Source organism: Poecile atricapillus, chromosome 4 (assembly GCF_030490865.1).
Source record: "Poecile atricapillus isolate bPoeAtr1 chromosome 4, bPoeAtr1.hap1, whole genome shotgun sequence".
NCBI lineage: Eukaryota > Metazoa > Chordata > Aves > Passeriformes > Paridae > Poecile > Poecile atricapillus.
Window position 1 is genome coordinate 30,107,763 of NC_081252.1, and position 12,555 is coordinate 30,120,317.

At 34.9% G+C, this 12,555-nt stretch overlaps 1 protein-coding gene across 2 annotated transcripts in view; it reads left to right on the plus strand.

Moving 5' to 3' along the window:
* SEC24B (SEC24 homolog B, COPII coat complex component) overlaps window positions 1-12,555 on the plus strand; it is a 47,704-nt gene that overhangs the window by 18,458 nt on the left and 16,691 nt on the right. Inside the window, exons 4-12 of one of the 2 annotated variants that reach the window (XM_058837702.1) lie at window positions 292-396; window positions 3,357-3,437; window positions 5,114-5,295; window positions 6,833-7,017; window positions 8,139-8,241; window positions 9,110-9,236; window positions 9,861-9,970; window positions 10,884-10,996; window positions 12,262-12,380. In XM_058837702.1, the coding sequence (XP_058693685.1) occupies window positions 292-396; window positions 3,357-3,437; window positions 5,114-5,295; window positions 6,833-7,017; window positions 8,139-8,241; window positions 9,110-9,236; window positions 9,861-9,970; window positions 10,884-10,996; window positions 12,262-12,380 (1,125 nt within the window). The remainder of the gene's footprint in view (window positions 1-291; window positions 397-3,356; window positions 3,438-5,113; window positions 5,296-6,832; window positions 7,018-8,138; window positions 8,242-9,109; window positions 9,237-9,860; window positions 9,971-10,883; window positions 10,997-12,261; window positions 12,381-12,555) is intronic. The other variant, XM_058837703.1, reaches the window with a different exon arrangement.

A 12,555-nucleotide genomic window follows, 5' to 3' on the forward strand; every position in this document is an offset into this window, starting at 1 on the left:
CACTGGTCAAACTGGTATTAAAAAGAGATGTAGGAAGTCTGTGTGTTTAATCACCTGATATACATGCACATACACACATATAAAATTATCTGCTAACTTCCATGTGCTACTAATACTTTGCTGAACTAGCCCACTAAAAACTGCTTCTAGGGTTGTAGATTTAACTTATTGCATGCTGGGATTTTCTCTGGAAGAGCTGATTTCTCTCACTTTTAATGCAATGATTTGTGACTTTCGTTTCTCGTCTTTCCTGTCTGTCTGACTCTGATGTTTGTGCTTTCCACTTCACAGGCATGCAGTATGGTGGATATGTTAATAATCAAGCTAGCTCTGCACCAGCTCCCTTGTCATCAAGTTCAGATGATGAGGAAGAGGATGAGGAGGATGAGGAAGCAGGTTGGCTTTAGCTTTACACCAGTATCTTGTTCTCTTCCTACTCAAGGTTTTCTCCATATTTCCATCCCCTGAAACTTTTTCTTCTTTTGAGAAAAAAAATCACTCTGACTCTTCAGCTTGAAATTTCCCAGCTGTTACTAGTATAGTAAACAAAAAGAACTTCAGTAGTGACCAACAAATAGGTCATTTTTTTGTCATGTTAATGTCAGATGTTTTATGACTCTAAAAAAGTAATATTCACAACTTGCAAGACTCCTGTATTTTCAGTATTTTGATTTGCAGTGAGTTTTAACTGAGGATAACTAGTAGTAGAACTTAAGACTGGTAATTGTTCAGGTTAAGCAGCCAAATACCATTTGTATCATTACATTAAATAGTGTTTAACTTGTTTCTCATTTTATGCAAAAGGAACTCAAAAAATTAAGATAGTAAATTTGGAGAGGTTGTAAGTGTGCTTTTTAGGACAGTAAATTAATCTGTGCTGGCTTTTTTCTCCTTGTGAAGGTGTGTGTCTCAATGGTCAGGCACACAGGTTCAGTTTTAATCTGTTTGCTTTGTAGAAAACTTTAAAAGTTTCTTGATTGTTTTTTTTTAAGAAGCAGTTTGTCCTAACTGATGGAAGTGTTACGTGCTTGGTTGCAAGGATTCTGCCTGTGTTGTGTCAGAATGACCTGGTTTTGTGAGTTTAATGTTTCTCACCAGTTTAGTTTCTTCAAATTTGGTTACCTTTTCCTTTGGAACTTAAAACAAGTCTTTACTGGCTGCATGAGTAGTAACAGTATAAAAACCTTTTTGAGATAAACATTAGACTACTACCCTTACTGATAGATGGAAGCACATACCTTGTACTGCTGGCTTTTAGTATTGATTTGGAATAGGAAACTATTGTAGCTGTTTCCTTAATTTTATAATTCATGTTGTCATAAAAAAAACCAGTGCCAGTATTATTAAAATAATTAAATTATCACCTAGAATACTGTGGAAATAGTGTAGGTACTCATAATAATTCTGTGAAGTATGTAACAAACCAATGATGACATCCAGGTCATAATTAAGAGTAGTGTGTTGGGTTTGCATGCCAAGGTCTCTGTCAATTGATGTTGATTGGGTTTTTTATCAATTGTAACCTTTCTCTCCTTACTTTGTTCCCTAAGCAAAGTTTCATACTCCCTACCATCATTATCTCTCAAGTTCTGTACTTCACTAAAACCTATAGCCTTGGAGGAATCATTACATTTAAATATATCTTATGGAAAAGAGTGAAAGGTCACCCAAGTTCAATATGGAGGCTGTCTGATTAATAAGCAGCATCCTATTTTATGCCCTGTCACCAGGAGCTAATGCAAATCCTAAACAAATTTCAGTAGACAGAATTCTGGCACAGATTTTCACAGTGGTTTTATGAAGAATAGGTGTTGAAAATCTGGTTGCTTGTGTTTGTGTAACTTCTTAATTGTTCTGTTGACCTAACAAAAGTGTATTTTGATTTTTCTGTAGTAACACTTAGCAAAGCTTTAGAAACCCTAATCCTGCTCAGGGTAAAGAAAGTCATGAATCTTGTTTCCCTCCGTTTCTAGAACATAAAATAAAATCTTGCAATTATGTTCCTCCAGGAACCGTTGCAATTATGTAACCTCCAGGACTGGAAAAAAAGAAAATTTACAGTGAAAATCTGAAAACTAAGATTGTATGAATGTCATAGAATTAAATTTTCCTTTAAATAGTCTATTTTTGTTAGTCTTATGGATTTTTTTAATAGCTTTTCTATTTCTTACTTGAATGCTTTAAAGGTAAAATGCTCAAGAATTATCGATACTGTATGGATGGTGCCATGCTATTTCTGTGTCCTAAATGTCAGTGATGTTATGTTTTCATATGCAGGAGTCTCTTTACTTGGAAGTCTCAAATGTTTCACCATTGAAGTTCTCCCTTGAAATATTTTCAGCTTTGCAATGGGATGTTGTGGTCATGGTTGTTCCTTCTGAGTAAAGCAGTATCAGTGGATCTTCTCAGTCTTTTCTGCCACAAAAATTATACATACAATTTTCATTGTTTTTCTCAATTCTTAAATAATTTGACGCTTTCTTTTCTGTCACACTTCATGGCTTGGTGTGTTTAAAAGAGAAGATACCTTTAATCTTCTTGGCTTTTTTCTTTGGAAATAAATATATGTGAAATCACAGTGGAAGACATATTTTAAAATAATACTTTATATACCAGATGTTTTACAATAAGATATTCAAGATCTGTGCATAGGTTGAGCTAATAATTAAAGGATTGAGTCTCTTCAGTCCTAACAACTATGTATGTGTGGCCAGTTAACTTTTGGTACTTACTTTTGCAGTTGCTTTTTACTTAGCTACTTTAGGTGAGCCAAGAGGAATTGTTTATACCGACTGAAGTTCAGACCTCTTATGATAATGGAAAATAGAATCTTTAGACTGAAAGGAAAGCTGTGAATTTGAATGATACAGAAAGGAGGGGAGAATTAAATACTTGTCAGTTTGTCTTGAAGGTGGGGATGGTGGATAATCACTCTGAAGATGATGGGAATCTTCTATTGCTTGCAATTGTGAAGAAAGTCATGAATGAACTATTTTTAAAATGTGCATGGCCTCAGTTGATGTAGTCTAGAAAGAACATTTGGTTTAATAGAAAAATATTTTTTATTTCAAGAAACAACTTTTTTCATTGTTTTTGTCTTTTTTCCGTTGTTCTCTCTTGCTGTTTGTTGGGCATGTGCTTGTTTGTTTTTAGTATAATGATGATTATACTTTCTCCCTCTCCTCTTTGCAGTGGTAATAGTTTTCAAGTCTTAGGGTTGAAGTAGTGGGTTTTTTCCCCAGGATCTTTCTTGACAGTTTCTTATCAAAGGTTTTAGAAAAAAACTCTCAGTCTCTTATTTATCAAAAGCTTGCTATTTCTGATGTCCCTAAAGTTAAACTATTTTCCTCCCCCAGCACTTGATAGTTCCTCTACTACAAGCAGTGCCTCTCCTGTTCTGAACAATTATGATGCCCTGGAAGGAGGTGGCTATCCAGGTAAATTGAATTATTTATTTAAGTACGTAAATGTGTTCTTTTTATTATTTTTGGTGTTAATTGTTAGTTAACAAGTGGATGAAAGGCACTGCCTATGAAAGGAATGAGGGAAATCATCAGAGGATACATACATGCCTTTTTAAATAATTTCTCAGAGTTTTAACACTGAAGTTCATATAACCATTTAATAAAACTTTCTTGAATCATAAAGTCATACTTTCCATTGTAGTATTGAGGGTAGTGCTGAAAATATGCTAAGTGTGAAAGCAGCATCTTTTTTCTAGATTATACTGTATGCCTGATTGTGTTGTTGACATTAGGAGCTGATAATAGTTGCTGACACCACAGAAGTTTTGGGAGACCAACAATATCAGCTCGCATAGATGCTTGGATCAGGTTATTTTCTTTTATTTTTCTTCATTTAAAGAAAATGGCTGCTGTTTTGCTTACTCTTAGCTCTAAAAATATCAGGACTGTCAGGTTGGTTCTAAATTAACCTACTGGCCAGCTACCTTAGTCTTGAAATCTTGAGAGTAGATTGCTACCATATTGAGAGCAAGTGGAAAAGATGCTTTTCAAAGTATTTTAACCAGTATTTTAAATTAAGAAATGGATTAATTTGGAGGGTCTGCCCCTCCTGGCTCCTTCCTTGTTCCATCCCCTTGAAGTGTCACAGCAGTTTGCCATGGTTTGATGGGTTTCTGATTAAAGTGAGATCTCTGTTAGAAAGCTGATACTGTTATCCACATAGAATCTAGCAGGATTTCAAATTCTGACCTCTGGCCTAATAACTAACCACTTTGGTTCTGCTGAAGGCATGTTCTAAAAATAACTTGTTCTTTCTTTTTTTTTTTTTTTCCAAGATAAACAGAGTCAACATTACGTTTCTTAAATCTGTTGTAGTTTTTAAATTGTTTTACTGGTTTTGTTCCTCCTCATGGAGTGTCCATGCCAAACATAGTTTCTTGGCAGTTGGCTACTTGAGTGTTTTGTTCCTTTGCTTGCACTTTTCCCAATTCACTTCACCAAGCTTAAATTCTTCTGAAACTTAGCTCACATTTGTAGACATTTCTAAGTAGTAGTTTCATCTCTTTACAGCTTTTAAGTTCACTGTGGATTTAGGTCTATGTTTTACTTTCAGTTTGACCTTCAAAAATAGCAGAACTAAACTGCGCTGCGGGCGTATACAAGAGAAACTTGCATCAGATTGAAACTTGAAAAGAGACGATGCTTAGTTTCTCCTCTACCATTTATGAATACTGTCAAAACATAAGGCTAAGCCAACAGAGCTATTCTCTAACTGTAGGCATGGCTTTTCATGAAGTAATCGTAGAATCACAGAATGATTCTGGTCATATTATCACATTCTAGTCATATTATCACAGTTTTCAGAAGTGGTAGAGGAGACTAAGCATGAATGGTCTCATTTGTGGTTTATATCAAATGTATGTATTGGAATAAAATGTGGTTATATTTTTATTTAATTCAAGTGGTTTTTTTTCAAGTTGCCTCTTTTTGTAAAATAACATTTTGTTTGTAGTGACAAAAGTTTCTGGTCATCTTTCCATACACACTTTGTCAATATTCTTGAAATAATATTCCTTTTTAATTTCTTTTTTCAATTAAGAAGGAAATAAGTTTATTCAATACCTATGGCATTTCTTTCATCTTTGCAGAGACACGTTCTGTGACCAGCAGCCCAGTTCCCTCTCCATCAGTCCTTCAAACATCAAAAGCTTCTAAGCCCTTTGGTTATGGATATCCAGCACTGCAGCCAGGCTACCAAAATGCAACACCACCTACTCCTGTGCAGCCCAGTAATCCAGGACACCATCCTGGTTTTCAGCACTATCCACAGGCTTGTATTTTTAATTTTAAAATTACTTCATGAAATAAATTCTTGGGAAAACCCTTTTCTGTGTGATATATTTCCCCTTTATTTTCATGTTTTGTATTTTTATAATTTCTGAGACAATAAATGTTACCTATAATATTGATGTCATAGCTCTAGTTCTAAACTTATTGGAAGGCTTCTGACTGAAAAGCTTTCAGGTAGTTAGGGTTAACAAGTTTGCTTCACCAGTTATTAGTAACATGCGCAGTGGTTTGATGTTTGAAGGAGCTGAACTTTATAGATAGGAAACCATGAAGAACCATGAGGAAGTACTTGATCAGCATGTATCAGAGCATTGCTATAGGCTGTGATCTCAAGCATTAAATGACCTTATGAGCAAGGCGTGGCATAGGGTCCACTGTAGAGCATGTGCTGGCTGTCTGTAGTGGAGCAGGCTGCCTGCATCTACTCTGTCTTACTCATAAAGATAGCTCCAAACACCCAAGAAATTGTTTACAATCACCTGATTCCTGTTGTACACGTGAATTCTGTGAGAACAGTGACAGAAGAGCCAGATACTGAGGCAAGACACAAATGCTAAGGAAGTGCAGAGAAATGTATGTGTGAGGGAGTCTAGAAAAAGAAACGTACTGATACACAAATCCTGCTCTCTGAAGTAAGGGCCAGTTGGCAAAGATAGTGAAACTGCTGTGGTAGGTGATTTCCTTACTGCATATAACATCCAGTAATGAGCGCTTTCACTGTCACAGGCATAATGTAAAATGTGACTTGGAAGAAATGTTTCATTTAATTTATTTTTTTTTAATTGAAAGGGTTGTCTTCATCTTTACTGTAATGGGAGAGGAAGTTAGGCTCTTTTCAGGAGGACACATTGAAAGAACAGCAACTGCTTCACGTGAATTCTGGTTGGACATATAAGGAGAAAATCCTTCAAGATGGGAGTGGGGAAGCACTAGAACAGATTGTGCTGTGAAATTGTCAATCCTTAGATATTTTCAAAGCTTGTCTGGGTGAATCTATATGAGCAACCAAAACTAACTTTTAAGTTAGCCTTGCTTGAGCAAGGGGTTAGACTGGCAGACCTCAAAGGTGCCTTCCAACCTAACCTTTTCTCCTCTTCTATGGTGTTTCGCTTAATTTAAACATAAATTTTTAAAGGCACTGTCTGTAACTTGGAAAAGTTAATTGTAACAAAAGTTAAATTGCAGAGGAGAGTGGGAGAGAAATCGTGTCAGCCTTTTTAGTAACTTGTTTTCTTTTGCCTGGAGAGATTGTAGGATTATGTGTGACTTGCAGTGTTGATTTGTGTAATGAATTTGAATTTTGTCCTGTGATACACATTTGGAAGATGTGTCACATTGTTGTAGCATTTTTAAATTTCTACAGTACAACACTTCTTTTGTTTGTTTGGGTTTGTTCCTAATTGCTGCTGTGTCTTTTTTTAATACATGTTTGCAAGGGAGGGTACTACAAGAAGATTGAAGGTTGTTATTTAAACATGATTGTGTGTTTACCTGTTTGTACCTCTTACCTTTTTCAGCAATATCCGGGTGTGAACCAGTTGTCCTCTTCCTTAGGAGGATTAAGTCTACAGCATTCTCAGCAGCCAGAAAGCTTGAGACCAATAAACCTTACGCATGATAGAAATATTTTACCGGTGTCTTCAGTTCCAGCACCTGTGCCTAACTTGAATTCTGATCTTAGGAAATTAAACTGCAGTCCAGAGTAAGTTTACTTTGTCTGGGACAGTGTCTTATATTTTTTAGTGGGCAGTGATTATTTAAAATGTCAAAAAATGTCTAAACTGACTTTTAATCTTAATGATGAGCTAATAAAACCCCTTTTTACTGAAAATAAGTTTATCTTCTGAATGATTACACAAATATTGTAACTGTCCTGCCTTCAGAATACATTATATGCAGTGAGTGTAGCTAGTATCTTAATATTTTAATAATTTTTCTATATTTACCTTTACGTTGTTGTATCCATTTTTAAGACAAGGTATTTTAATAAACACCTTAACGTTACACAGTATGTTTCATAGAATATTTTGTAATATTGCATAGGATTTTTGCTGCAGAAGCATTATGATTATGCCTGAATACACTTAGTAATTCATGAGTATATTTTACTGTAGTAATTCTGCAATCACATGCGCTTTTACCTCTGACATTAACTAGTACTATCAACTATCCCAAGTTGAGTGCAGCTAAGTACAGTGGAAAGTGCTATTCCCCAAAGATTTTATTTGTACTTCCAAAATAAATATTCTTCAGTGCCCCAAACTGACTCAGCATCCTGATTGCTGTAGTGACAGTGCATGGTCCCAGCAGAAAACAGAAAACTGAAGGCCTGGAAATAATTATTACAGTGCTTTGGACAGCACTGTTGGTGCACTGGGCTTTTTTAGTGTCCCTTCATGTTTCACAAACCAAAAGGTTTTGACTCTCTCAGTAATTGGGATCCTTTTCTACTGTTTTCTTATATAAATATGACACTCTGGGAACTAGTTAGTTATTGGTTCGCTGGAAAAATCTTTATAATGAACAGAAAAATGCATAGTTTTCATTGAGTATTATATCTAAAGCAGTTCTGCCTCTTAATTGCAAGTTAGTGTTGGTATGCTTGCACTGCTGAACTACTAAATTGTGGAGCAGGGGAGTATTCTTTTTGTTGTTTCTTTATGAAGCCTTTTTTAAAATCTTTTGGCATTTTTTCAATTAAATCATCTTTGTAAAACATAGGATTTCTTAAATGTCTAAGTTCTTTAAAATCAGGTGTTAACACAATGTTTTCAATATCTCTTAAAATTTCATTTTTAACATAATGTTTCTATTTCCTTTCAGCTCATTTCGATGCACATTGACAAATATTCCACAGACACAGGCTTTGTTAAACAAAGCTAAGCTTCCTTTGGGTTTGTTGCTGCATCCCTTCAGGGACCTAACGGTAAAGTACCTTACTTTTTTTTGTGTGTGTTTGTTTTATATATGCATTTGTTTTGTTTTCATTCAGACAGCAAAATACAATGAACTCTAAGTTCCATGTTTAACAGAAGTCCCAAAGAATTGTCTGTGACTTTGAGAGGAGAGCAAAAACAGCCTTGAAGTTGCTACTTCATTGAAATGCATAAGGGAGAAGCCTTTCAAGTTTCTTTCGTTGGAAACCTTTGATTGCCTGTGGTTCTCCTAAGAGTTGCCACTCTGTGTGTTGTGCTCACAACTGTCAGATACACCTTGAAAAGGTGTTTACAGAGCTCGCCTCAAGAGAGGTGCTTGGTTTGAATGTGTGACTGGCCTGATACTTGCTGTCAATATAACATAACCACAGTATAAAATTGAAGCTATATTCATAATTGTTAAGCAACTCCTCTCAATCTAATTTATTAGCATTTATGTGAAAATGTGAATAACTGTCTGGTATCATTTCTTTTTTTAAAATGTGTGTTCTTTGTGTAAGAAAAACGTGTGTTCTTTGTGTGTTCTTGTCCGTCATATTTCATATAGAGTCACCTCAAAAGTTGTCCTTTCGTAATTCCTTTTGCTGTAATAGCTGTAATATAAAGTAATGTCATTTAAGATCTGATTACTTCTTTGATTTTGAGATTATATTAAGACCATAATTAAACGGGTTTTTTTTTTTGGTTTTAAGGTGGAGATTGTTTTTAATAGACATCGTAATTACTCTATGAAAGCTAAAAGGAACAATGATAAAAAATGTAGTCTTGCAAAAGCTTTTTCGAACTTTACTGAACAGAGATGTTTTCCATAAAGTATATTACATACCTTTGTGAAGCTTTTCATTGTTTCCTTTTTAGCAATTACCAGTAATAACATCAAGCACAATAGTGAGATGCAGATCCTGCAGGACTTACATCAACCCTTTTGTTTCTTTCATTGATCAAAGGCGGTGGAAATGCAACCTGTGCTATAGAGTTAATGATGGTAAGTGACTGTAGCGGGAGATGCTTGCATTTATAAAATCTCTTTCAAGTATTTGCATCGTATCAGTCCATGGAATATTTTAGATTAAAACATAGGCTACAGTGACAATGTCCTTATGATCCAGAGATATTTAAAGGCATCTTAAGTCAGATGTGTTGTGCTTTTTCTTGGACCAAAAGATTGTTCTGCAGTCTTTGGGGAGATGAAGAAAATGTATTCATAATATGCTGATTACTTGTCTAATGAACTCAGCTAATCCCACTGACTGCTGTTGGGATATGCAAATGGAAACATCATGACAGCTACAATCCAGTCCAGAGGTTATAGAAACAGTATAGATTGCTGTTTGTTGTGAAGTGCTCTGCTTGCATTGCTGTTTTATAGTTTGGGATCTGTTGTTTAAAATAAACATTTTCTTTCCAATTACTGAACTTTGATGTTAAAGATGTGCTTGAGATATTTGAAATGTTCCTCTTTTATATATATATATCCTTAATGTGAATTTTTTGCTGTTGCAATAATTGAAGTGGGCCTTATTATTCTGCATTTAGCTGCAATAATGGTTTTTATTTTCTGACAAAAATATAATCTGTATTTGTGGGGGGATTTTTTTTTTTTTAATAGTTCCTGAAGAATTTATGTATAATCCTCTGACACGGTCTTATGGAGAGCCTCACAAACGGCCAGAAGTGCAAAATTCTACAGTGGAGTTCATTGCTTCTTCAGACTATATGGTAAAAAAAAAAAATCCATAGTAACTTCAACAGCAATTGCATATTAATATAATAGTGCTTGAAGTGAATGTTGCAGATTGATCTAGTGGTGTGTATTAATTTTTCTGTGAAATTCCTCTTAATAGCAAGGAATAGTTAAATTCATATTTTGAGTTTTGGCTGATGTAAACAGTCAGAAGCTTTTGAGTTAAAAGTAATTCAGTGTGTGTTGACATCCAATGTAGTTTAATGTGGTACAGTCAGATTTCAATCTTATGCAATGTGATTTCTGCCTTTCTCATTTTGAAGTGGTTTTGAAAGACCAGTAATGGAATAATGAGCAAATCAATTCAGCTTCAAATTTCTAGTTAGTAATTGTGAAGAAATGGTTCTTATTAGGAGTCAGTTTACAATTGTTGGGATGGTGGTCTTGTCTGCCTGGGAAAAAGCCTAGTTCATAATGACATTATTAGCAGCAGCAAAAAAAAATTGTTCTCATGTCTTTGGATTGGAAACGTTGTGGCAGGCATTTAACAGTGAATAAACTGAGCTTGTTACATAGCTGGGGAAAGGGTGTAGGTACAATGCTTTACCCTGATTCAAGGGTCACATTGTCCATGTACTGAAAGAACAATGGAATTTCAAAGATGGAAGTCTGTATTTTTCATCATGTTTAAATTGACTGTTGGAAGGAGGGACTAAAATATCAAATTTTTTTTTCCTGAAGTATAACATTTTATGTTTATTACAAATGATAGTTATTAACTACTGGGATTGTAGTTAAGTCTGTCTGCATATTGCTCAGTAAATTGCCTTTATTGTATAATGTATACCTTGTATTTTTCTAAGTATTCCCTTTTCCTACTTCCCTTTCTAATGACTGATTACTTTTAACATGATTTTTGAGTGGTTTTATTTTTTTTTCACTTTGTAGCTTCGTCCTCCTCAGCCTGCGGTATATTTATTTGTTTTAGATGTGTCTCATAATGCAGTGGAGGCTGGATATTTGACAATACTTTGTCAGTCATTGCTGGAAAACCTAGACAAGTAAGAGTATAAATAACCTTTTCAAATCAGCTAATATGTTGTTATGAAAATTTGCAACTGAAAATTTTGAAGGGAATTTCAAAGTGTATAAACATTTTGTCCCTAAAGGGCAGAAGTTCCATTGCCTAGAATTTCTTCCCTGCTTGTGTATCCACATATAATTTAATTACTTACCTGCAAGGAATATTTATCTGTAACTTCTAACAACATGTTGATTGTACAAAGATTGTTAAATTGTATTCTTCCCCCCTGCCAAGACCAAAATAAATTAGTGAATTACAGAGGTTAAATTATATGGGTCTTGTGGTGAAAGGTCTGAGGTGATGGAAACTGGAACATTGTAACCAAGACTGCCCGGGTGAATTGTGTTGTCAGTTTGGTGTTTTTAGATCACAGTTACTCTGTGCCAGTTTCCATATTTTTATTTTTACACTGGGATAGCATGTATGGGATTGTTCCTGGTGCATTTTGAGGAAGGGTTAATGAGCTTCACTGTGTTCATGCCTTTTGACAAATAATCCTGTGGAGGCCTTGCCTTGAAAATTCATTTCTGTAAGTTTTTCTTGGCAAACTTGGTTTTCTCATGAAGAAGCCAACATATACATTTAAAATCTTTGCTTCCATTTTTTGGTTCAGTCTTTCTTTGTTCAATTTTTCACAGCTATTTTGTCAACAGAATTTCTGAAACATGCTTAATTATTTTAGGAAAATTCATAAAATCCCATGCAAAGTCCACAGGAAATCAGTGCATCCACCATGATGCTTTTTTGTATTTTACTTGAGAAATCCCATGTAGTCTTTCATTTGATATTATGGCATATATGAAATATGGTCCACATGAGAAATAAATGTTGTGATGTAGTGACATTGGATTTTGCTTTAGAGCTGTAAGTACACTGTAACTAGTAAATGGGGGTTCTGAATTAGGAAAGAACAGAATGCAGTGTTTTCTGTTGAAGAGCTGAGAAGGCTGCCTTCTTTCATGTGCCAGTGTAATGTTTAAATGAACTTCCTAAGTTCTCTTGTAGAAGAAAGCATCAATGTATTAGTGAGTACTTATCTGTAACACTTGGTCTTATAAACTGTATCATTACCACAGCTTTTCAGAAAATGTTGAGGAAATATTGATTGTTTCAGATCTCCCTTCTTATATTCTCCCTTCACTTCTTTACACATGAACTTCCTGCTAACATCAGCAGGAGCCCTGAGTATATGTCTTGAGAGAGAGGTTTAGGGCTTAATAGTTTATTTTTTTAATTCTTCAGGCTGCCTGGAGATTCAAGAACAAGAATAGGGTTCATAACGTTTGACAGCACTGTTCAGTTTTACAACTTGCAAGAAGGTTTATCACAGCCTCAGATGCTGATTGTCTCAGATATTGATGGTAAGTAAAAAGAAAACGGAAGCTGAATTTTTGAGAACCTATTATTTATTTTTTTCCCAGAACAAAGCTTAGAATCTCTCAGCTATTTGATATTAGGTCAATGTTATTGAATGAGAATATTTTTTTGAAAAATAGTCTTGCACTAACTACAGAGTAGGTGATGTTTAAAATGTGA